The 27,128-nt window shown below is 38.7% G+C and overlaps 1 protein-coding gene across 1 annotated transcript in view; it reads left to right on the top strand.

The window, feature by feature from the left end:
* Positions 1 to 27,128, top strand: part of ALK (ALK receptor tyrosine kinase) — a 1,066,008-nt gene that overhangs the window by 378,416 nt on the left and 660,464 nt on the right. Inside the window, exon 3 of the mRNA XM_049904948.1 lies at positions 1,810 to 1,974. Coding sequence (XP_049760905.1) covers positions 1,810 to 1,974 — 165 coding nt within the window. The remainder of the gene's footprint in view (positions 1 to 1,809; positions 1,975 to 27,128) is intronic.

Raw genomic sequence — 27,128 nt, 5'->3', positions numbered from 1 at the left:
TCTGCTGCCTGTGCTAAAGTAAGCAGCCCCACTTCTCTGCTGCGTTCTGAAATGTCTACACTGGACTCATCTTGGAGATAACGATAGCAGTAGCTCCAGAAGCAGCTGTTAAAATGTGCAAATGTTAATTGGGAGTTAGAACCTATTAGCACTGTCACACAGATTGATTTATCATATTAGCTATTACCCTTCTCAAAGCAAGGACTTTGGAATCTTCAAGTCAAATCAAGAAGGGGTTTTAGAAAACATCCAGTCTAGGTCTCATCTTAAATTATATTAGAAAAATTAAGTGGCTTATTCAAGGTCTCCAGCAAATTAGTAGCAAAGCTGGAGCTGGCACTCAGGCATCACTATTGTGCTGGCTTCTAGAATCATCTAGTCTAAACTCCTCGTTTTTCAGGTGAGGAAACCAAGGTCTACACGTGAGAAGCAACTCGCCAAGCCTGAACCCCAACCAGATTCCCCATGGTCCCAGTTGAATGTTCTTTCCTCTATATCACATAGGCATTCCTTCTTCATATCCACAGTTGGGCTGAAGATGAAGTAGAGGTGGCTGAATAGCCTGCATTTTGACACAGACACACACACACAGACACACACACACACAGAGAGAAGCAAAAGACCATGGCTGTTGAGTCTATTCTGACTCATGGTAACCCGATAAATGTCAGAGTAGAACTGTGCTCCATACGGTTTTCAGTGGCTGATTTTTCAGAAGTAGATTTTTAGGCCTTTCTTCCAAGGTGCCTATTTGGGCTTGAACCTCCAAGCGTTGTTAGCTGTTGGGCATTTTAACCATTTGCACCACCCATGGAGTCTACATTTTGGCACATATTCTGTTAATCCATCCATGAGCATTGAAAGCCTACCATGTGCAAAATACTTTAGCTACTTTGGGTGATAGAAAATGAGTAAGGAAGGGAAAAGAGAAGATGAATGATCTGTGTATCCTAAAGTAGAGCAAGCATGAAATGATTTGTACATAAGTATAACCTTCCCAGAAAAGCCCAGGAAAAGGTAATAAAATGTCCCGTGGAATGTCTTCCTCCTATGTATCATCTCTCGTTCCTCACCCAATGGCCTTTGCCATGCCTTCTTTCTCCCTCTCCCCAAGACAGGGTAAACCCTGATTAGCCAACATGGCCTTGGCCTTTTTGTCTGGAGGGAGATTTGAAGGGTAGATTATAGGGCTGGCAAAGCAAGGATGTGAACAAAACTCTAGGTCCCTTTGGCCTTTCTCTTATAAGTCAGATCAGGCAGACCTAGCTAAGATTTCCTGAGCATTGGCTGTGGACCAGGTTCACATATGTAGGTAATACACTATCTCTCTAGTTCTTACAGTAAGCTTGAGAGATAGATGTTATCTACCACATTTTACAGGTGAGGGAATTTAGGGTAAGAGAGGTTAATTATCTTGCCTGGAGTAACCCAGCTGGTAAATGGCAGAGTCAGACATAGAATCAGGCTCACCCGTTGCAAAGCCAGGGTCTATTCACTTGACTTCAGGCACCCTCCAATGTTACCACATAACCTCACTGAATGTAGTTTCTCATTTTGAACCTCTTCGCTCTATTTTTACGAGCCTTCTTTAAAGACACCTCTCATAATCTGAGTTATAAAAAGGACATGTTTTACTCCACCAATATGGAACCCAGCACCCTGTGGAATTAACAATTTGCCACTCCTACAGGGTGAAGGTTGTGATGAGATGAAGGCCAACCTCTTGAGGTGGAGTGGGGGGAAGAGGGGAAGGCTGAAAGGCCAGATTTGAGAACCAGCTTGCTCCACTGACCCTGGCTGTCATTGCAGGTCTGGAGTGCAGCTTCGACTTCCCCTGTGAGCTGGAGTATTCCCCTCCTCTGCACGAACATGGGAACCACAGCTGGTCCTGGCGCCAAGTCCCCTCTGAGGAGGCCTCCCAGATGGACTTGTTGGATGGGCCCGAGGCAGAGTACTCCAAGGAGATGCCTAGAGGTAAGGGTACAGGCCACTGGAAAGTACCCCAGAGGGTGAGGACCAGGCTTAATTCTGTTTGAAATTACGAGACTTCCCCACCCTGACTCTGCCCTGTTTCTTTTGAATGCCTGCTTTAATGTCTGTGCCTCTCCATGTCTTCTTGGGTCATACAAGGAAGGGGAGGATGAAAGTCCAAAGTCAAGCTCAATCTAACCCTTTTATTTTTTATAAGTAATGGAAATTTGATTTTATAACTCTCTTCTATGCAGCTTTCCCAATGTAAGATGTAGAAAAAAGTGCTGATCTGTTTGCCCATTTGGAACAGGGTTGTCAGATAAAATATAGGACATTCAGTTGAACTGGAATTTCAAATGAATAACAAATAATTTTCTAGTGCAAGCATGTCCCATACGATATTTTGGACATACTTATACTAAAAATTATTCAAATTATACTAAAAATTTCAAATTTAATTTATTGTCCAATATTTCTATTTGCTATATCTGACGACCCTAATTTGAAAGGTATTGTAGAGCTGGGTTAAATGGTAGTTTCAAAGCCATTTGTGAATATTCACACTGCATGTTTGCTTTGTGTTGTGTTTCTAGCAGTCCTGAGCTGTTTATATATATCACCTGCCTGAATTACCAGGCACTGGAAAAGGCAGTCTGTGGATAAGCAGTACGTGCTTGTTGAGTATTTACTGAGTTTCTAGAGAGGGGTGTGAAGGCACCAAAAGCCCTAGTCCAGCCTTTGGATCTCTCCAAGCCAAAACTTAGGGCTTCCAATTCCTTGGACCCAGAAAACCCTATTGACCCGGAATTGGCAACCTATGTTTCTGTTTCTTTAAGGAAGAAATAATAACTGAAATGGTCATGGGCTTTCTGCAATCAGAGTAGACTTTCTGTTTGCAAAGACGCCCTCCTACACTGTCTCATTGTGCTCCAATTCTGAGGGGAAGGCGGGGCAGATGACACAGCTAGGGTTCAGAGAGAGTGACTTGCCCAAGATCACAAAGCTTACAAGTGTGGGTCCAGCTTTAGGTGTTTGCTGTGATGAGTCTTTCCCAGGGAACTCTCTACTACTTCCTGTGTGGCCCAGTGGCTTGGGGGTGATTATATCAGACCCATGCTACTGGAGAGTCTAACTGGGACTCAGGTCAGCTGACCGGGAAAGTTGGAGATGGCACAGAAATCAGTAATGCTCTTAGGCTTATACATTAGCATCGAGCCCTGTCAGAGTAACAGAACTATGAGACATCCTCTAGAGCTGACCTTTTCTGTTTTGTTTTTTACTCTTTTGGGATTGCTTGACCTGGATTTATACTTCAAGCTTCTTTCACCTGGATACTGATGTGTGTGGTGATGTGTGTGTGTAAGTGTGTGCGTGTGTGTGTATAGGTTAGTGGCTCTTAATCCAATAGTGCATCAAAATCTTTGGGAGAACTTATTTAAAATACTGCCTAGGTACCCCAACCTGAGATTCTGATTTAATAGACCTGAGATAGAGCCTAGCATGTGCAAAAAAGTGTATATAGCATATAAGATTAAAGATAACAATAAAATGAGCCCCTGTGTTCCCACCATTGAACTTAAGAATGTCAATATTGTCAGTTCCTTTGCAGCCTCCTGTGTACCTCACCTAGATCACAAACCCCTCCTTCCCCCAGAGGTAACCACTATTCTGCACTGGGCGTTAATCATTAATTTACTTTCTTTATGACTTTGTCATCTACATATGTACTCCAAATAGCATATTGATTAGTTTTGCATGTTTGCAAGCTTTTATATAAATGGAATTAAACTGTTGTTCTGTGATGTGTTCATTTTGATATATGTAGCTGTGGCTCATTTGTTTCTGGTGCTGTATCAATCCACTGCATAAAAATACCACAATTTATTTTTTGACTTCTACTGTCATTGGAAACCCTGGTGGAGTAGTGATTAAGTGCTATAGCTGCTACCCAAGAGGTCGGCAGTTCAAACCCGCCAGGCGCTCCTTGGAAACTCTATGGGGCAGTTCTACTCTGTCCTATAGGGTCACTATGAGTCAGTTTTGACTCGATGGCGGTGGGTTTGGTTTTTGGTTTTTACTGTCATTGGATATTTAGTTTGTTTCCAGGTTTCGGCGATTGCCAACAGTGCTACAGTAATTCTTGTACATATCTCTTGGTACACATGCCCAAGAGTTCCTCTAGAGCATGTAACTAGGAGTGGAATTGCAGGGCCACAGGGTAGGTGCATCTTCATTTCATTAGGTAATGCCAATCCATTTTTCAAAGTGGATGCATCAATTTATACTCCCACTAGTGGTGTGTTAGTATTCCTCCACATGACCTTACATGTACACCAAAAAGAAAAAAAAAAAAAAAAAACTCGTTACTGTCAAGTCAGTTCTGACTCATTGTGACCCCATGTTAGAGATTAGAACTGAATTCCACGCAGTCTTTTTTGGCTGTGATTATTATGGAGGCAGATCATAAGAACTTCCTTCTGCAGACCAGCTGGGTGGGTTCAAACTGTCACCCTTTAGGTTAACAGCCAACTACAAACCAATTACACCACCCAGGGGCCCGTGCACACTCAAATATATACCTGGTATTGTCAGACTCTGTCACCATAGTCAATCTGGTGGATGAGAACCAGTATCTCATTGCATCATTTCCATTCGATCTGCTTAAATTTTTTTCTACAGCTTTCTCAGATGATTCTGAGGCATAGACAAGTTTGGACTGTTGATATGGACGGCCTTTCAGACTTGCTCTCATTCTGCCACCCCTAAGGATATCTCTGGATCCCAATGCCCAACCTTTAGAAACAGCCCTGGCAGTACATGTATTTTTGGCCATTGTAGATTTTTGTTTTTAAATTTGATAGGGGTGGAATTATGACCACAGTTCAGTAGATCAGGAGAAAAGGACAAGTGGTTATTGCATTCTTTATGAAGTCTGTAGAATTTGTGAAGTCAGACATTGTAACTTTTAAATTCTATGATTTTCTTTCTTTCTTTCTTTCTTTCTTTTTTTAAATAGTGCCAATAAATTGTGCATTGCCATTCTCCCTCCTATTTCTCCTCCCCCATTCTCTACTTTGTGGTCTGTGGCACATTCTTTTTAAGCTGAATGCTGTGACAAAACAAAAAAGGAGAAAGGGGGAAGAAAGGAATACATAAATGCTCACCTCTTCTCAGTAATCCTTAGTATGAAAGCTTATTGGTGCCTTTATGTTTTATGAAGCTGGGTACCAAGGGTAGGTGAACACATTGAATGTAAACCTTTTCCCATCAGATGAGTCAGTCAGGATTGGAATCCATTTTTTTAGTAAATGTTGTTAACTTCTATCCTTCTGACAAATAGTTGCTCTTACCACGTGGTAGCATGTAACATCACTAAGGCAATGATGTGAGCAATCACAACAAAAGCCACTGTGGATACACCTGTCCACTTTATCAAACTCCCTAGTAAGCAAACATATCCAAACATAACTTGGAGGAATCTCCCCACTGTCAAAAACTTGTGTTCTCTTTTTTCTAGGGTTTAATGGGAATGTCTATACTCACACAGCATCTATCAGTTTTTGGAACAAAAAGGACCAGTCTCCCCTTTTAGAAGCAAAGGGGACCAGGAACACGGGATCTGTTGCAGGGACTTCTTTTGCAACATTACTGATAAGTGTTCAGAAAGTTAGTTCACACTTCCCAGCAATGGAAGCTTATCACTCTGTGAGTCAACTCATCACAACACTAGCTGTTTGGGATGCTCATGAAGAAGGCTGATATGGTGATGTCCCTTGGCTTTCAAGGAAAGAGGTGAAGGTACAGGAAGAGAAAAGGGCATGCTCCCATGTGCACAGTGGCAAAGCAAGATCCTGTGCTCCAAACATGGCTCCGGAGTCCTGAGAGTCTCAGCCTCCCTGTGGTTTAGGTAGAAAAGATTACGGCTGTAGAGATAAGAAGGAGCAACACGATGCTCTTTAGGGTAGTATAATCGCTGGTTTTTTTTTTTTTTTTTTTTACTTGATATTTATTAGTTGGATGGTATTTATTTAGAATCCATTGTAATAGTTCTTGTCAGGGGATATAGAAGGGCCAGAAAAAGACAGCAAGGTAATACTAATCATAGATAATGAACTGTAAGAGTATAAATTCTGAACGATTTTAATTTATGGCTCCTGTAACTGAGAATAATAAGGGAGATACAAATCAGAGCAGTAAGATAATAAAAAGTGATAATCTTGACGGAACACAATATTATAAATTAATAAAATCTTGAGGAATCTTTAGGTTGAGGCATTCTGTGACTTTTTAAGAAGTGCCAGGGGCATGTTTGATGTCTACAGCTTACCATGTTTTGGAACGTAGTCAAGGGAACAGATTTTTCTTCTCCACCAAGACAAGATTTAATCTCTAGCATGAACCCTAGCTTAAAAATGGAAAACAGATGATTAGCCATGAATCCCCTCCGCAGCCCCAGCTCATATGCATTCACAGGGAGAATAAGAGTAGACTCAGGTTTGAGGGGCTTGACATTCTACCCGTATCAACTCAACTCTCTTCCAGGGCACCGATTCTCAAGTTTTTGTTTTGGTATGGTTTGGTTTGGTGGAGGGTTTAGATGGAGAGCTGTTACTGAGATTCTTCTGTTTATGAAGATGGCTTAGTTTTTTTAACGGTTGAGAAACACTGTGCTGAAGTCCTGGGATGGCTAAGGCTGCTGGCCAAAGATGATGAGGGTACTGCAACACCTGAATAAGGAGCACTCAGCCTTCAGTTACACTCCCATTGTGCTCTTGGCTCTTCTCCTCTTGTATCTGGGTTGACATGTATGCCTTTCCCTGTGCCTGTGGGCTGTGAGTTCTCAGACCTTCCAGAAAGTCATGTTAGGCAGATTCAGAGAAGCGCAGATTAATCCTGGCTTCCCTTATCCTTCCTCCAATTCTTTGCCCTATCTTAAGGGTCTTCAGTCTTCTTAAAAGAGTTCCTGAACATCTTCTCAAGTGGACTCCAGACAGGAGTAACTGGAACCCGAGCTACTTTTTGAGTTGCAGGCACAGCCTTAGTAAAGACCTTCTCTCAAGATGTACCGCCTTTGCTCCGGCTGTCACTGGAGGCTGAGGCTGGGGGACTGAGTTGGCTTTAAGTCTCACTCTGCAACCCTTGATGTTTTGGGGTGTTGATAGGCAAGTGGAGCAGTGGAAGCCTACCCGGTGCTTCCTACTTCATCCAGTGAAACCTACTATTAGTCACCCATTTCTGCTCTTAGCCTTTGTTCCCTGAATAACTGGGACTTCATAAATTACCCTTTTAAGTCAGTGGAGAGCAAGTTCCATGAATGAGGAAGGAGAGGGGGTGGCATGTGGACAACTTGTCAGTGAGATGGAGATGGGAGGGCTTTCAGGACTGGAAAGTCATTGAGAACATTGTCTTCATCTTTACCCTGAGAGCTGCCCCCCTCACCCCTCTCTGCAGAGTTACAGGCTAAATATGCTAGTGCAGGCTTCAGCTCTGATGGTTTTGTCCACAGGGCTTAGTGGTCACACTTTAATGTCACCTGGTTAATGGGAGAATCAATTGCTCACCTTGCTTTGTCTGTGTGAGCAACCTTTAGAAAAGACCTTTGGTTTTGAAGCTGGGAAAGGATTCAGAAGAGACAGGCAAGTAAGAATAGAAGAAAAATATAATTGGATTGAATGGTATATATACAGTCATGCGCCACATAACATCCAATCAGGCAACGCCAAAATGCATATATGTCTGTGGTCCTACGAGATTATACATAATAGGCTTTTCAGGAGCTTGTCCGTAACTATGGGTTGTACTTAAGTTGAACATTTGTAACCTGGGGACTGCTTGTATATAATATGGTATTTGCATGATGTCCAAATCACATAACATCCTATTTCACAGAACATATTGTGGATATGGACATTAAGCAACACATGACTATATACCCCAGGACACCATGTTCCTTTCTTTTTATTTATTCATACTCAGTGATCCAGACTGGGACAGTTCATGCCAAGTATTCACAGGCTCCAGCCCCCTGGAGCAGCTTGGTACACTCTGCTCTTTCTGTCTACTGCCAAGTTTCTACTTGAAGGCAATGCTCTCTAAACTTTAGCTGTTGTATGCCCCACTGGGAAAAATATTTTTGAGCATGCACCCCTGCTACATACCTATTCAACAATTATATGCATATATTTCTAACTGAATAATACTATCGTTATTAGTTGCCTTTGAGTGAGCTCTGATTCATGGCAACCTTGTATACAGTGAAACCTGTTAGAGCTGGAACTCAATGGGACCGCCTTGTTTTTCTGGGTCTCACAAGTTTTCCACCTTTGACAGGGTGCAGTCTGACCACTTTTCTATTGCTAGTTTTAGTGGAAAATATTTTAGTTTCCTTCACTGACAGGTTTCCGTCTTAAACGGTTTTTTGCTTTCTCAGGTTCTAGTAACAGAATGAGATGATACCCAGTTCTGGTCTATCTTCATGAACATTTGTATATTCAACTTCATTGTTATGCCTATTCTGTCAATCCATCCCATTGAGGGTTCCATTCATTTTCTTTGGCCCTCTACTTTACCAAACATGATGTCCTTTCCTAGTGATTAGATAATACTATTGTTGTCGTTGTTAGGTTCCACTGAGTCAATTTTGACTCATAGTGACCCCATGTCACAGAGTAGAACTGCCTCGTAGGCAATAATCTTTCCAAGAACAGATTGGCAAGTCTTTTTCCTGCAGAGTAGCTGATGGGCTCAAACCCCAGCCTTTTGGTTAGAAGCTGAGCGCTTAACCATTGCTCCATCAGGGCTCCTTATAATACTATTAACTTCTTACTTTTTTAGATAAAAACAAATGTAATCATGCTACCACTTTGGAGACCACCATAGGACATCTGACGTCCCTAAATGAGATGGGCTTCCTGTCTTGCTAAGCGACTCCCCCTGACCCTGAAGTAACAGATGTCTCAGTCCCTTCTGCAGTCTTTAAGGAGCCTCCTGGATTCCAGCAGTTTTCTCAGCACTCTCTCACTTCCCCATGAGCTGGGCTGAGCTGGCCAGGGACTCCTTCTCCAAGAAGTCCTCACAGACAGTCCTAGCCTCTCTCTTATGCTTCAAAGGCCATTTAGTCTCTTTTCTCAGAATCTACATGGTTTGAAGGAGAAAGAAACACTTGTAGGCTGACTGCTACTAAAAATACTAACTCTCAAAAGTCAAAAGATGCCTTTCTCAATAGAAATTCTTGTTTCACTTTCAACTAACAGATTAAAGGTAGAGGCTTGAGCTAAATATTTCTTATTGGCTTATCTAAAGGTGGTGCAGTAGTTAAGAGCTATGGCTGCTTACCAAAAGGTCAGCAGTTTGAACCTACGAGCCACTCCTTGGAAGCCCTATGGGCAGTTCTCATGATGGTGGTGTTTATGATAGTAAACAATTAGTAAGAAATTAAATACCCAACGATAGTGAACTAGTTAAATGAAGTATAATAAACCAACCCAAACCAAACCCACTGCTGTTGAGGTGATTCCGACTCATAGTGACCCTATAGGACAGAGTAGAACTGCCCCGTGGAGTTTCCAAGGAGTGCCTGGCAGGTTCGAACTGCTTACCTTTTGGTTAGCAGCCATAGCACTTAACCACTACGCCATCAGGGTTTCCATAATATACCTAAAATATTATGTAACTGTTAAAATTATGCTACATGAAAATATTAGTTATATGGGAAAATGTTCAAGGCCTATTATTATGTTTAAAAAAAAGCAAAACCAAGTTAAACAACAGTATGTATAACTTATTTTGTAAAAGATAAAAACTATATGTACATAAGGAAAAAAAATCGGTACAGAAATATACCAGCAAAGTAGTAGAAGTGATTTCTAGATGATAAATTATCAGTGATTTATATTTGTCTTCTCTATGCTTTTGGCAATTTCCACATTTGAGTCCAGGAGCATGCATTACTTTTATAATAGGATAAAACACATTATTATTTTTTAATACAAGGGATCCCATTTGAAACTTCATTCTATTGAATTAGGTTAATGGGAAAAAAAGCAAGTTAACTCTTTTCTGCCACAACCACCATCAAAAATCTCATGATGCTGGCTGGAATAAGACAGATGTACAGACAGCCAAGAAGGCGCAGTGCATTGAAAGCTCACAGAAAACAAAACCAAATCTATTTCTGTCAAGTTGACTCATGGTGACTCCATATGTTACAAAGTAGAACTGCTCCATAGGATTTTCATGGCTGTAATCTTTATGGAAGCAGATTGCCAGATTGAGTTGCTGGGTGAACCAGCAACCCTTAGGTTAGTAGCCAAGCAAAAAATAATCGCAACTCACAGATTCAGAGCACACCCACTACCACTCTCTTTCTACCTGGCTTATCCTTGAAGGATGAGAAAAGGTAATTGTGGAAACCAAATGTGCAGTAGGTTCAGGGTATATCTAGGGACCAAATGAAGCTTAAAGTTGTTGTTGTCATTAGCTACTGTCAAGTCTGTTGCTGACTCATAGCAACCCTATGCACAATGGAAGGAGATACTGCCTGGTACTGCACGGTCCCCGTGATCAGTTGCAGATTGGACCACTGTGATCCATAGGGTTTTCACTGATTGATTTTTCAGTCTTAGCCTGGAAACTCCTCTGAAACCTGTTCAGCATCAGAGCAATAAGCAAACCTCCACTGACAGGTGGGTAGTGTCTGCAGCTGAGGTGCATTGGCTGGGAATTCAACCCTCATCGAAGGTGAGAACTCTACGACTTAACTACCACTGCCTCTAGGTAGGAGTGACACAAACATGTCCTATTTAAATACAATATTTGCCCTTTCAGACTTATCAAAAAGATTCTGGGTGGTCATGTCTTTCATTTGAGCATGACTTTTGATCGTACTAATGTCATTGGGAGGATTTGTAACCTCTTATCCCTTTCTCTTTTCTGGAGCTCACAATGAAAGGCCACATCAGTTCTCTGTTTCTGCTTGTAGAACTTGTCCTTCATCTCCTGAGCAAAGAGGTCACTGGGCCTTAGAACCTGACCAAGAGCAATCACTTCAACAAGCTGTGATTTGTGATTCTTTCATCCTAATCCAATGCCTAGTAGCTGAACTTGAGCTTGATAGAGTGATTTGCCTTAATGAGCATCACGCTTGCCTCAGGAGCAGGGTTTCTGGTAAAGTATCTCCTCTGTCTTGTAAGGTTAACATCTTCAGTGACAGAGGATGGACTCTGGATGTGTGGGGAGCATTATTCCCTCCTTAACTGAGTCTAACAACCCTGCCCACAAGGTGATGAGAGGTAGACATGTGGAGTAAGGAGAGAAGCACAGGAGTTGGGGAGAAGGTGCCTAGGGTCTTGTTCCAACTCTGCTGTTAGGGATGTAACTGTACCTCCCTGGGCCTTGGGTATCTCATCTATAAGGTAAAGGTCTTAGGCTAGATTGTCCCTGAAGCCATTTCCTGCCTGATATAAGACAAGGGATAGGTGTATCTAATGCAAGGCATGAGAATGTGCCTAGCGCAAAATATTTGAGGCACAGACATATCCCTGCCTGCCTAAGAAGAGATATCCCACTTCCCAAGGTTTAAGGATGGCTTCTGAAAGCTGGATATCCATGACTCAGGTCACCTTTTGTACCATAGCACCAAGATGGAAGCATTGCATCTAGAAGTATGTATGGTTCCCTGAAGAGAAGAAAGAGGGGTTTCTATGCACATTAAATTAGCACAGCTTAATTTTTCAGGTCAGCTCCTTGAGGTTAGAGAGCCTGAGGGAAATCATAGCACAGTACTAAAAGCTAATGTAGCAGGCAAAATAATGCCCCCCCACAAAGATGTCCTAATCTCCATAATCTGAGAATGTACTATTTTACATGACAAAAGGGACTTTGCAGAATCAGAGAAGATAGGACAATGGAAGCAGAAGTCAGAGAGAGCAAGAGAGATTCCAAGATGTTATGCTGCTGACTTTGAAGATGGAGGAAGAGGCCACAAGCCAAGGAATTCAGTTGCCTCTAGAAGCTGCGGGAAATCCTGGTGGCATAGTGGTTAAGTGCTACAGCTGCTAACTAAGAGGTCGGCAGTTCGAATCTGCCAGGTGCTCCTTGGAAACTTTATGGGGCAGTTCTACTCTGTCCTATAGTGTCGCTATGAGTCAGAATCAACTCAAAGGCAGTGGGTTCTAGAAGCTAGAAAAGGCAAAAAACAGATTCTTCCCTAGAATCTCCAGAATGAATGCAATGCTGCCAAATGATTTTAGGCACTGACTCCCACAAGTGTAAGATAAAAAAATTGTGCTGTTTTAAACTGCTATGGTCTCTGGGTGGTGCTAAGTTTGTGGTGATTTGTTATAGCAACAACAGGAAACTAGTACACCCAGTTTTGACCAAATCTGGGGGGCCAGGGCCAAAGTCTACATGGGGCACCATTCTAGAAAGGGCAGAGCTCAGAGGACTGATGGGAACTTAAAGACAAACATAGTTATTGTAGAAGGTTTCCAATGATTTTGCTGCTGGAAGTGCAGCTTTTAAGCTGTCCCCTCTACTGTGAACAAGGTAAACATCTCTGTGGACCAGAAATACCCAGCCATAAAAAAAAAAAAAAAAAAAAAAAAAACCAGAGCAGGAGCAAAAACTGGAAATAAGCAGATGCATCTAGAATTTGGCTCTTGTAGAGCTGATATGACTCAGAATTGACTTGATGGCAATGGATCGTGTTTTTCTGTTTGTTTGTTTTAGGGTATTAAAGATCAGAAGCAGTCTGCAGGCCTGGATTGGTAGGGAAGAGGTGAGGCTCCCTCCGCAGTGTAAGGAGGCTAAAGAGATCTGGACTATTGCCCAGGGCCTAGTTTTGATGGGGCACCTGTCCAAGGTGGCTTGAGGAGGCAGTGAGACCACATACAGAGGGCCTGGGCTGGACTCCCAACTGGTTCAAGAACTGACCCTGGGATCTGTCCTAAATGAAATCGCCAAGAGCAACAAACTGCAAAGTGCATTTTCATCCATGATCATGTTTGATACAACACAGTAAGATGGGTATTATTAGTGTCCCAAATTTATTGATAGGTAAACCGAGGCTAAATGGTAAACTTCAAAGAGAGGAAGGAGCCTGAGTCTTTCTCTTTTCTTCCTACATACCAAGAGACTAGCCCCAGGCCCAGTTTAAAGCAGGCATTCCTTAAATCTTTCTTGACTCACAAATTAAAGTTTGGAGAAATGACATAACTTGCTCAAGCCTATAAAGCTGGTATGTGACAGAGTCAGATCTTCAGTTCCAGTTTTGGGCTCTGAATCTCATGTTTTTTCCATGATAACAAACTCTTCCTGAAACACAGCATTTCCTACGCTGACTCCTGCAGAAGACCCACCCTCATCCAATGCATGGTATCGCATCCAGAAGTTCAGGGCATGGTCTACATGCCAGTGATGCTGAGATACTTGCTCTGTTCTGTGACATGACTCACTTGTATCCATTGTGGTATCTGTTAAGTGCAGTGTCTTCAGAGGGGTCTTGCTAAGCCTACTCTCCCCCATGTCTTCTCTGCAGATGGCAGACTGTGGGGTGCTGCCATAAGGCAGTCATAGCACAAAGCTTGCCATCCAACGTATACAGTGATTCAATCAGTGTGAGAAAGCAAAATCAGGTTCCTGCAACCAGCTCAAAACTGTTCACAGTCCTGACTGCCTTTTCAGAAACGGAAGGAACACTGTGCTGGTAATCAGGAGTGTGGGTCTACCACTGACTGACTGATGGCCTTAGATCTCAGTTTTGTAATTGGTAAATTGAGTGGATGGGACTAGATAAGCTCTAAAAGTATGTGAAGCTGTCTTTATGATTTCTTTACTTCCTCTTATTAAGAATCTTTAATAGTGTGATCTGGATTTTTTCAGCCTCAGTGATTTCTATATATCAAATGCTTCAGTTAAGACACATCCTGAAGAAATATGGGCTCTGTTTAAGAAAATCCATGATCCACTCTGAATTTATGCTTGAAGAGATTTGAAGGAAAGCCAGGACCTTGCAAAGAGGAATGAAATAAAATTCTCTTGAATGGCGGTAACTACAGTGTAATTCTACTTGAGTGGAAAGATAATCTTTATGCTTTCAAGAAAGAAAAAGACTGGTTTAGTTAAGTCGAAGAGAGATTTGGGGATCATTTTATCTCTGTGGCCTTTCCCTCCTGAGTTGGTATAAAAATCAATTGAAATAATGCACAAGAGACCTCTCCGTAAACAGGAAAATGGCATACCAACGTGTAGCCCAGTACGATATCACTTATTCCAGCCAAGGCAACATGAGGCAAGGGATTCTTCTTTGTCTGGATTTGAGAATCTTGACCTAGCTGGGAGTGTTTATAAACTCAGGACTTTGTGAACACGGCAGGTATGCTGAGAATGACTGAGCCCTCACCCGTGATGGTAACAATGCGCAGTTTACAAATGGAACAGCAGCCTGCTCTAACACATATACAGGGTTCAGATCTCAGAGTCCAGCTCTCCCCACTATGAGGTTGCTGAGAACGTTTTACCCAGCATAGCTAAGGCTGTGTTCCAGGTTATTCTTATCTAAAGCATTATGATCTATGTTGATTCTTTCCACTTCTTGCTTTGTTGTTGTTAGTTGTCATTGAGATGGTTCTGACTCATGGCGACCCTGTGTTTGCAGAGTAGAACTGCTCCATATGGTTTTCAAGGCTGTGACCTTTCAGAAACTAATCGCCAGGCCTGTCTTCTGAGGCATCTCTGTGTGGGTTCAGACAACCAAACTTTTGGCTAGTAATTGAGCTTTTAGCCATCCTTAATAGTAATCTACAGTCGTGTTTGATCATAGCACACTCCTTGGGTATCAGGTCCTTCTCTATGGATTTTTATAGAAGCTTTTATTATTTGAAAATATGGTGTATACTGGGTTTACTTGTTAACAAAACAGGCTACATGTGTGGGGGGCAGTCTCTGCTACAGAGCACTGTGGCCTACACATGTGTTCTCCTTGTCAACTGTCTTCCCTCTGATCTGATCAACATTCTCTACACCAAGGGACAATGGAAGGGGTATTTGAAATATTTTGCTGGGGATAAGGAATTGTTACAAGGTACATAAAATGAGAATGGTCTTCTTGTTGTGTAGCTCCATGACACTGAAGTATACAGTCATGAAATTCACTTCTGCAACAGCAGTTGGGGGTGCTCTGTTTAATTCCTTCATCTCCAATATTGCTTGGGCTACACAAACGTTAAATATTATTAAGGTGTCATTCCTTAGATTAGATACACCCTTCTCCTAAGAATTCCTTTGCTTCATTTATTTAAAATGTGTTGCTATCCAAAAGGCATCCATTCCATAGTGGCATGTACTCAGGGAATCCAATGTGGGAGAGCTGAGTGCAGCCATTGCTATCCCTCCCATGTGTAAGCTCTTATCACAGATTATACCTGATTTGAAGCCTTTAGCGATGAGTTAGGGCAACAGCTCTAAACAGACCCCCTTCCCTCCCCCCAAAAAAGAGTAATCAAAATAATTAATGCTTTCAAAGTTAGGATTTTGGAGACAGCAAGAGTCTCAGTTCTTTGGGCCTGGCAGTCCTGGAGAGATCACCCACAACTGTTCAGCCCTTGCACTAGTGCTCCATTCCTTCCTCTCATTTTTGTTATCTCTAGATTTTTCTTCTCTCTTCTGCCCCTGCTCCTCTGTTCCATGTCTCTTTTCATCTTTTCTTTCCCTCAAAGCCTAACGCATCTTTCCCATCAACACCCTGGAAGCAGGATAGGCAGGATTAGTAGTGCTGGTGGGCACACAGGCAGGGAGTATGTATACTCCTACTATAATATAAAGGCCACAGGTGAGTTCAGACCTGTTGATGTTTTGTGTGAAACACAAATAAAGCACATTTGAAAAATATTGCTTGGAAATAAAAGGATGATTTATTGAAAGTCTAATGTGTCAGACAACATGTTAGACTCGGGTGAAGACATCTTCCTTGATCCCTACTTTCCTGAATTTTCTGTAACAAATTTGCGATATTTTTTAGATAGTACAGTTTGCTATAGAATTATATCTAGAAAGGGCATATGTAAAGTAAACATTTTTAATAGAATTGGAATTTAAATTGTGATTATTTTTCATGAAAAAAAATACATTGTTTGCTAGAGAAACACACTTATTTGCCTAAATTGACTCTGGGAGCCTTCTGTTCCACAAGGAAATAATTAAAACCTCATGGAGAAAAAAAAAAATATATATATATATATGCTGAATCAATCAACTTTTTGCCTCTAAAGTCAAAGGCAAGACAGAAAATCAGTGTCCTTCAGAAGGGAACAAGGTGTGCAGATCGAGTGAAAGAAGGATCCAAAAGGAGCCCTATGTCTTTCAAAGGGATTTACAAACTGAGCTGCAGAAAGAAACCTAATTAGCAGTATTCTTCCTCATATCACCACCACCAGCAGCAGCCCACAATTTCTTTATTTTTCGTTCTTGCTTTGATAAGTACATGAGTGAAGGTGTTAAGCCCATTTACTCTGGAAAATTAAAAGAAAAAGATAAAGTGAAAATAGAAGAGAAACAACCAAAGAACACGGGATTGATAAGATATGGTGGTACAGCTCCAAGTAAAGGACTTAGCCTGCACCAAGAAGGAGTGGAGACGTGGGAGGTGAGATGAGGCAATAAGAGCCTATGTTGAGGGACGCAACTAGGCTATAAGGCACCTCTGTATGAGTTAAAAAAAAATACTTGCCACTCTGGGTGAAGGAATTAGGAAAAGATGCCTCCTCTGGATGGATGCAGCCCAGTTCTAGGACTCATGGCTTCACAAGCAGAGCACGTGCTGAATTTCAACACCAATCACCTCCTCACTCAATACCTTCACGCAGGACACAAACCACCCAACTGTAGGCAGTGACCCTGTAGGTGTTTATCAAGTGCTTACATTATGCCAAGAACTTATCATGTAATGCCTTATATAATTCTCACAATAAACCCACACAGTCGTTTTCAAAATATGGATGAGTAACATGAGGTTCAAAGAAGTAAGGTCTGGCAGGGCTTTCAGGTATGGTCAAGAGAAGAGATCTGCAAATTTTGTCTTCAAAATAAACAACTATAAAGCTGGACAAAATTGTCAAAAACAACTATTTCATTCCTCTGGAAATTGGCCAAAGGTATGTGACAATCTGATAAGTGTTTATGCTTGAAAAACTACTGAACATCTGGCAAGAAAGTGGGAATCCATGATGTGCTGACCTGGGGCTGCTCCCATCTACACAGGTCAGTCACTGCAGAGGGTCTGCCAAAGAAAGGTAGACTTTGGGAATTGAAATTCTCTGTCATAATCAAAGAGGTTCACTTAATTTGGTGTGGGAAGGCAGGGAATAATGCATAGGCCAAGCCAGATTGTAGGTAAAAGTAATGATCTCAGAGGTGGGTTGGATGGTGTTGGGGCGTGTCTAAAACTCTTAACAGCCTGAGATTCTAGTCATGATTGGGGAAAGTATATTGATGACCGAGGTATGTTCTCAATTGAGATGGTAGAAGACTTAAGCTAGCCACAACCAACTAGCCAACCCTAATGCTATGCCTATGTATAAAGGAGATATGCAAGGGCCCAGCAGAGAGTCAAAGCAAGGACAGGCTTTAAAATGGCATAAGAATGCATTTCCTTATCCACCCACAGATCTATTGGCAAAGGGCAGAAGTCTTACTGACTCAAGGTGTTTGTTTGAGCACATCCCCTGTTTAATCATGTGTAGACCAGTAAGGTACACAGGGATGACCTATAGGAAGCCAGGCTTTAAATTAAAAGAAGCACATTTAAAAGAAAAGAAAAACCAAGCAGAGACATTAGCAGCCACACACTTCAAGGAAGACAGATATCATGTATATATCTCAAGCAAGTAACTAAACAAAGAAGCAAACACACCAACAAAGAAAAAACAAAAAATCAGCACCAACAACTATCTTTGGGCTAAAAAATCAAAACTCATAGTTGCTACAGTGTATTCTCTAAAATGTTCAGTTTTAGAGAAAAGATTCAAATAACTAAAATGAAAAACAGGACATTACAACTGACTCAATAGAAATAAAGAAAATTATGACAGAATATTATGAACAATGTATAGCAACAAACTGGATAACCTAGATGAAATGGACAAATTCTTAGAAGGACACAACCTACCCAAGCTTACTCAAGAGGAAATAGGTTTCAAAAGACCCATAACAAGTGAAAAGATTGAATCAGTGATCAAAAACCTCCCAACAACAACAGCAACAACAAAAAAAGTCCTGGCTTCACTGGGGAATTCTACCAAACATTTAGAGAAGAGTTGACACTGATACTGTTTAAACTCTTCCAAAAGACAGAGAAGGAAAGAATACTGCCTGATTCATTCTATGAAGCAAACATAACCCTGATACCCAAACCAGACAAAGACACCACACACACAAAAAAAGAAAATTACGGGCCCATATACCTTATGAATATAGATGCAAAAATAGTCACCAAAATACTAGCAAGGTTAATCTAACAGCATATTAAGAGTCATACATCATGACCAAGTGAGATTTATCCCAAGAATGCAGGGATGTTTCAACATTAGAAAATCAATCAACATAATACACCACATCAATAGACCAAAGGAAAATAACCACATGATTATCTCTATGGATGCAGAAAAAGTATTTGGTGAAATCCAACGATGTTTTTTTTGTGAAAACCCTAAAGATGATTGGAATAGATGGGAAATTCCTTAATATGATTCAGGACATATATGAAAAATCAACAACCAACATCATACTTAATGAAGAAAGACTGAGAGTTTTCCCCTTGAAATCAGGAATAAGACAAGAGTGCTTGCTCTACCACTTCTATTCAATATTGTATTAGAAGTTCTAGCTAGAGCAATAAGACAAGAAAAAGAAATAAAATTTATCCAGTTTGGAAAAGAAGAAATAAAACTACTTCTATTCACAAACAATGTGATATAGATGATATGATATGGAAAACGCAAAGAGTCCACAGGAAAACTCCTAGAGCTAATAGAGGAACTTAGCAAAGTTGCAGGTTATAAGGTCAACAAAGATCAGTGGGGTTTCTATACACTAGCAGTGAAAAATCTGCAAGGGAAATTAGGGAGACAATTCCATTAAAATAGCATCTAAGAGAATAAAATACCTAGGAATATGTGTATGTAAAGAACCTATTCAATGAAAACTATAAAACACTGCAGAAAAAGTTTAAAGAAGATTTAAATGGAAAGATGTCCCATGTTCATGAACTGGAAGACAGTACTGTAAAGATGTCAATACTATCCAAAGAAATCTATAGATTAAATGCAATCCTGATCAAAATTCCAACAGCTTTCTTTACAGAAATATAAAAACCAGTCCTCAACTTTACATGGAATAGCAAGAGTCCCCAAATAGATAATGTATAAACTAAAACCATAAAACTCCTAGAAGAAAAAGCAGGAGCAATATTGGCAGGCCTAGCTTTTAATAATGGATTATCTGATATAATAACAAAAGCACAAACAGCAAAAGACAAAATAAATGGGACCTCCTAAAAATTAAAAGAAAAAAAGTTCATCAAAAGACTTTACCAAAAAAGTAAAAAGACAAGCTATTGACTGGGAGAATATCTTTGGAAAACATATATCCAACAAGAACCTAATAAAATATATATAAAAGTTCAACAACTTAACAACAAAAAGACAAATAACCCAATCATAAAATGGGCAAAGGACTTGAACCAACGTTTCACCAAAGAGGATACTCAAATGGCCACCAAACACATGAAAAGATGCTCAACATCATTAGCCATCAGAAAGTTGTAAATAAAAATCACAATGAGATACCATTTCACTCCCAATAGAATGGCTAAGATTAAAACAAAACAAAACAAACAAAGAACAAAACAAATTTTGGTGAGGATGTGGGTAAATTGGAATCATTACCCATTGCTAGTGGAAATGCAAAGTGGTACATCCATTGTAGAAAACAGTGTAACAGTTCCTCAAAAAACTAAAAATAGAACTACCATATGACCCAGCAATTCCAATTCTAGGTATATACCCAAAAGACTTGAAAGTAGAGATTCAGACAGAGACTTGTATGCCAATGTGCACTGCAGCACTCTTCACAATAGCCAAAAGATGGAAACAACCTAAATTCCCATCAACAGATGAATGGATAAACAAAACGTAGTACATACATACAATGGAATACTGCTCACTAATAGGAGAAATGAAGTCTTAATACATTCCACAATATGGATGGAGCTGGAAAACCTTATGCTGAGTGAAATAAGTCAATAACAAAAGGACAAATATTGTATGACCTCGCTTATATATAAAGACAAGAAAAGACAAATATAGAAATTTAAGGAAGGAGAGTCAAGAATAGGAGGAGGATATGGAATGTGTGGTTAATTGCCTTCATGAGCAATTGCCTCCTTTTCCATGAGACGAGAAGAACTGGGTGGTGCCCAGTTACCATTACCAAACATTTTGATCAAAGATTCCATAGAAGAATCCTGATCAAAAGGGGAATAATGCAGAACAGAATTTCAAATTCTCATGGACTCCAGGCTTCCTGGAGCTGTGAAGTTTGGATAAAATCCTGACACCATTGCTCCAACATAATCTGTAAACCTTAAACTAAAAACTATCCCCTGAAGCCTTCTTAAAAACAAACAATAGTTTAGCTTAATTAGTAAAGACAGTCTGCTTTGAGTATTATGTTCTGTTAAGAACTAACTATATGGGATCAAATTGACAACAGCAACTCAAAATATTAGATAGGAACCTTAGGAAGCAGTAACTTTATGTTAATGACAGAGTAACAATTCAGAAAAAAGGTGAGAATGGTTACACAATTTGAAGAATGTAATAAATGTCACTAAATGGTACATGTAGAAACTGTTGAATTGGTGTGTGTTTTGCTATGTATGTTCTCCACAGTAACAATAAAATTATATAGAAAACAAAACAAAAAACCCAAGATGTTTGGTTTTTAACAAAAATTATGAGACACACAAAGAAATGGAAAGTGTGACACATAATCAGGAAAAAAGCCATTAAGAACAGTTTCTGAGTGTCCTGGGATATTGGATTTAGTAGACAAAGCCTTCAAAGAAGCTTTTATACATATATGTTCAAGGAATGAAAAAAAGTGATTGTAAAATTAAAGGAAAGTATGTTGGTACAATCGTTAAGTGCTTAGCTGTTAACCAAAAGGTTGGCGGTTTGAACTGACCTTGTGGCTCCACAGGAGAAAAGACCTGACAATCTACTCCCATAAAGATCATAGCCTAGGAAACTCTGTGGGACAATTCTACTCTGTCATATAAGGTTGTTATGAGTTGGAATCAGCTCGACAGCACACAACAACAACATCATGACAACTTCAAGAAATAGATTTAAAAAAAAAAAAAGAACAAAGTGAGAAATCTTGAGTTGCAAAGTACAATAACTGAAATTAAAAATTTACTACAGGAGCTCAAAAGCAGATTCAAGAAGTTCAAAAAATGAATCAAAGAATGTAAAAATAGACCAATAGAAATTTTCCAATCTGAAGAACAGAGAGAAAAAAAGGTTAGAGAAAAACTCTCAGATCCTCAGAGACCTCATGGATAACATTAAACATTCCAGTATATGTTTAATGGGTATCCTAGAGGAGAAAAAAGAGAGTAAATTAAAAAAAAAAAAGTCAAAAACTTGCCAAATTCAATGAAAAACATCAATACGAACATCAAAGAGGCTCAAAAAGCTCCAAATAGAATAAAAACAAAGAGATTCACAGCTGGACACATCAAACTGCTGAATGCCAAAGGCAAAGAGAAAATCTTGAAGCAGCAAGAGAAAAACAACTCATCGCTTACAAGGGAACGCCAACATGATTAATGGCTGATATATCATTTGAAACAATGGAGACCAGAAGGCAGTATACTTACATATTCAAAATGTTGAAGGAACAAAAAGTCAACCAATAATTCTATATTCATCAAAACTGTCCTTCAAAAATGAAGGTAAAATAAAAAAAAATTCCAGATAAAGACTGAGAGAATTTGTGACTAGCTATTTGCCTTACAATAAATACTAAAGGGATTTCTTCAGGCTCAAAGAAAATTATACCAGGAGGTAACTTTAATATACCGTGGATTGCAGAAGAATGAACACAACTGTCTTAGAACGAATACAATCAGCATGTGCCTTACTTAGAAGGGAGGGTGGCAAGACTTCAGCTTACTTATTTGGGCACATCATCAGAAAAGACCAATCACTACAAAAAGTCATCATGGTTGGTAAAGTAGAGAGGGTCAGCAAGGAGGATAGACTGACCCAGTAGCCGCAACAATGGACTCAAACATACCAATGATCGTGAAGATGGCACAGAACCAGGCAACATATTGCTGTTATATATAATGTCGCCGTGAGTCAGAGCTGACTCAACAGCAACTCAGAACAACTTGAATCCATAGGAAGAGATAAAAAGCACCAGAAATGGTAAATATATGAGTTAATAGAAAAAAAATCTACAAGTATATTTTTTCTCTTTTCTTCTCTTAATATCTTAAAAAGATGTAAGATCATATAAATCCACCTTTATAACACTATGTTGTTATAGCATATATTGTAACATATATTGATACATTATTTATGACAATAATAGCACAATGGAAATTAAGCTATATCGAAGAAAAGTTTCAGTGTTTTATTGGAATTAGGTTAGTATTAATCTGAAGTAGAGTGTGATTACTTAAAATGCATATTGTAATCCCTACAGCAATTACTAAGAAAATAACTCCAAAAATAAAAAAGATCAACAGAAAATTTTAAATGGTTCACTGAAAAATATGTATTTAACATAAGATAGTCAAGAAGGAATAGACAATCAAAAAAGAAAGGAGACATATAAAAAAATAGTAAAATGGCAATGCAAATCCAACCATATCAATAAATACATTAAATGTGAATAGTGCAAATATTCAGTCAAACGACAGAGGTTGTCAGACTAGATAAAAAAGCAAGACCCAACTGTATGCTATATACGAGAAACATATCTTAGATTAAAAGACATAAATAGTCTGAAAGTAAAAGGATGGGGGAAAAGAAAAACAAAACAGTGACAATAAGAGCACTGGAAGGGCTATATTAATATCAGACGAAATGGACTTTAAGATAAGAAGTATTACTAAGGAAAATATGGTCAATTTATAATGTTAAAAGAGTCAATTCACCAGGAAGATATAACAATTATAAGCGTATATGCACCTGACAATAAAAAAACAAACCGGTTGCCATTGAGTCGATACTCAGTCATAGTGACCCTATAGGACAGAGTAGAACGGCCCCATAGGATTTCCAAGGAGCGACTGGTAGATTCAAACTGCCGACTTTTGGTTAACAGCCAAGATCTTAACCACTGTGTATCTAACAATAAAGCCTTAAAATGGGTGACAGGAAACTATTAGAATTTAACGGAAAAACAAATAACTGAACAATTTTAGTTGGAGATTTCAATAGCTCACTCTGAATAATTGAAGGAGTATCCAGGTAGAAAATAATAAAAGATATAGAAGACTTGAACAATACTATCGACCCATTCAAGCTCTCTGACAAATATAGAATGCTCTACCCTAAAATTACAGAATTCACATTCTTTTCAAGTGGCAGAGAATTTTCTCTAAGATAGACCGTATGTTAGACTATAACATAATTCTCAATAAATCTATGAGAATTGAAATCAAACAAAGTATGGTCTCTGACCACGATGGAATAAATTGGAAATCAACAACAGAAAGAAATCTGGGAAATCCCCAAATATTAGGGAATTAAACAACAGGCTTCTATATAAGCCATGCATCAAAGGAGAAATTACAAGGGAAATTATAAAATATTCTAACTGAACGAAAATTAAATAAAACATAAAAACTTATGTAATGGAGCTAAAGCAGTGCTTAGTGAGAAATGCATTGCTTTAAATGTGTATGTTAAAAAAGAATAGCCTCAACTAGAAAAAGAAGAGCAAACTAAGCTCAAAACAAGTAGAAGAAATGAGATAAAGATTAAAGCAGAAACCAAAGAGACAGAAAACAGAAAAAATAATGAGAATCAATAAAAATAAAAATTGGTTCTTTGAAAAGATTAACAAAATTAACAGACTTTTAGATTAACCAAGAAAGAGACACACAAATTACCAAAACCAGTACTAAAATAGGGAATATCACTGCTGACCCTAAAGAAATTAAAGGATTCTAAAGGAATATTATAAATATGTTTTTGCCAATGAATTAGACCACTTAGATGAAATGGAAAAATTCCTAGAAAGCCACAAATTAACAGAACAAATTGAAGAAGAAATAGGAAATCTGACTAGACCTGTAACAAAATAGAAAGTTGAACCAGTAATTACAGCTTCCCACAAAGAAAAACCCAGGCCTAGATGTCTTCACTAATAAATTCTACCAAATATTTTAAAAATAAATAATACCAGTTCTTCAAATACTCTTTTGGAAAATAGAGGAAGGAACACTTCTGAACTCATTCTATGAGGCCACTATGCCCCTAGTACAAAAGCTAGGCAAAGACATCACAAAAAAAATAAAACCACTGACTAATATCCTCATGAACATAGATGCAAAAAATCCTTAAAATATTAGCAATACAAATCCAGCAACATATAAAAAGTATTATACACCATGACCAAGTGAAATTTATCCAGGAATGCAAGGTTGGTTTAATATCTGAAAATCATTTAATATAATGCACCGTATTAATAGAACAAAGAACAAAATCACATGATCATCTCAACAGACATAGAAAAGGCATTTGATAAAATCCAACATCCTTTCATGATAAAATTTTTCTATGACCTAGGAATAGAATTTCCCTTCTATTCCTCAACCTGATAAAGGGCATCTATGAAAAACCCACAATTAACATCATACTTAATGATTAAAGACTGAATGCCCTACCCCCCAAGATTGGAAAACAAGGCAAGGATGTTTACTTTTATTCAATGTTGAACCTATGCAGTACAATAAGGAAAAGGAAAGATGGCCAAAAGGAAGAAAGGAAAGGAAAGAAGGAAGGAGGAAAGTAAGAAAGAAATGAAATAAGAAGTTAAGGCATCCATAAAATTATCTTTATTAGCAGTTTAACAAAAAAAAAAAAAATCCTTTATGTAGAAAACCCCAATAATTCACAAAAATTACTAGAACAAATAAACAAGTTTATTGAGGTCGCAGGATATAAGATCAATACATAAAAATCCATTTTATTTCTACATTTTAGTCACAAACAATTCCAAAATGAAATTAAGAAAACAATTCCATTGAAAATAGCGTCAAAAAGAAGAAAATACTTAGGAATAAATTTAACAAAAGATGTACGAGCCTTGTACACTAAAAATTACAGAACATTGCTGAAAGAAGTTAAAGATGTTCTAGACAGAAGAAAAGACAATACGTTTTCATGGATTGGAAAACTCAGTAGTGCCAAGATGGCATTTCTCCCAAAATATATCAATACCTCAAGCTACCCCTATCAAAATCCCAGCAAACTTTTCTGTAGCCTAAAATTTATGCAGAAATGCAAAAGACAAGACAAAACATGTTTTTGTTTTTTTAAATAACAAAGTAGGAGAACTTATACTACCTGATTTCAAAACTTAATATAACATCAAAATAATAAAGATAATATGATATTTAGGGCAAGGAAAAGCATATAGATCAATGGAACATAATTGAGAATTCAGAAATAAACCCTTGCATTTATGATCAATTGATTTTTCACCAAAATGTCAAGACAATTCAATGGGGGAAAGATGGTCTTTTCAACAAGTGGTGCTGGGATAATATAATATCCATATGCAAAAAATGAATTCATATATGCAAATTATACACAGAATTAACTAAAAGTGTATTATAGACCTACATGAAAGAACTAAAACTACACAGCTTCTTAAGAAAAAAAATAAGAAAATCTTTGTGACCTGGGGTTGAATAAAGGGTCCTTAGATATGACACTAAAATCATGATCAGTAAAAAAAAAAGGTAATTTGTATTTGATTAATATTCAAAACTTTTGCACTTCAAAAGACTCCATCAAGAAAATGAAAAGACAGTCACAGATTGGAAGAAAATATTTGCAAATCATATATTGGGTAAAGGACTTATATCCAGAATAAATAAATAGCTCATATAGCTCAATAATAAGATTAAAAATCCAATTTAAAAGTGAGTTTCATACCACCTACCACCTACCTTAAAGAGAATTAGAGTTAAGAAAGATAATGTACTACAGGCTGCTTTGGCACAATGTTTGGCATAAATGGTAGTGATATCAGAAAGGTTATCATTTTATAAATAAACAAACTGAGCTTCAGAGAAGGTGAAGAACTTGTCCAAGGGCAGTTAGGATATAAGCAACAGCAAAACCCAAATGGAAACTTGCAGGGTCCAAAAAAGGATTTAGAAAATGTCCCAAGTGAGCACCACACTGGTGAGTGAAAGGTGCTCCCTAGGACACCCTGTCCTTTGAGGATGACAAGCGATGGGGCCTCCTCCAACCAGGCAGGCTCAGTGGCCCTGTCCCATCAAGCTCCTGTACCCAGGAGAAGCACCTGCCTCATGGGGCAACTTTCATAGTTTTACAGTTCTGACTCTTCCTTAATTTGATTTTCATTGAAAGTTTGAGATCTATTATAGTTCATTGTCATTATTATTTGGCATTGAGAGAAACTGAAAACTAAATGTCCTCCAAGAGGGACTCACCAAATTAACTAGGATTTATCCATAACATATTGAATTGCAAAAGTAATACATATTTATTATGAAAAAAGTTTAGACAGATTTTATATGTGTTTTATCATGGAAAGTGGCCAATATACAGTTAAAAGAAACAATGTAGGTTGTAGAACAATATGCATGCAATAGCCTCATTTTGATTTGGGTGTGTTTATTTAGGCATAGAAGAAATCCTGGAAGTGTATGCATGAAATCACTATCTCCAGTTACTTCCAGGGCATAGAATTTTTATTGAAGAGCTAAGGGGAGAATACACTTATGTATTGTTACAATTTTTCACATATTTCTTTTGTAATTAAAAACTAGAGAAAAATAAATATAACTTTTTTAAATGTTTAATTAAAATTTATATGTAGTTCAAATT

This window comes from Elephas maximus, chromosome 12, assembly GCF_024166365.1.
Source record: "Elephas maximus indicus isolate mEleMax1 chromosome 12, mEleMax1 primary haplotype, whole genome shotgun sequence".
In the NCBI taxonomy this organism is placed as follows: domain Eukaryota; kingdom Metazoa; phylum Chordata; class Mammalia; order Proboscidea; family Elephantidae; genus Elephas; species Elephas maximus.
The sequence above is the reverse complement of the archived record's forward strand: the minus strand, read 5'-3'. Positions and strand labels throughout refer to the sequence as shown.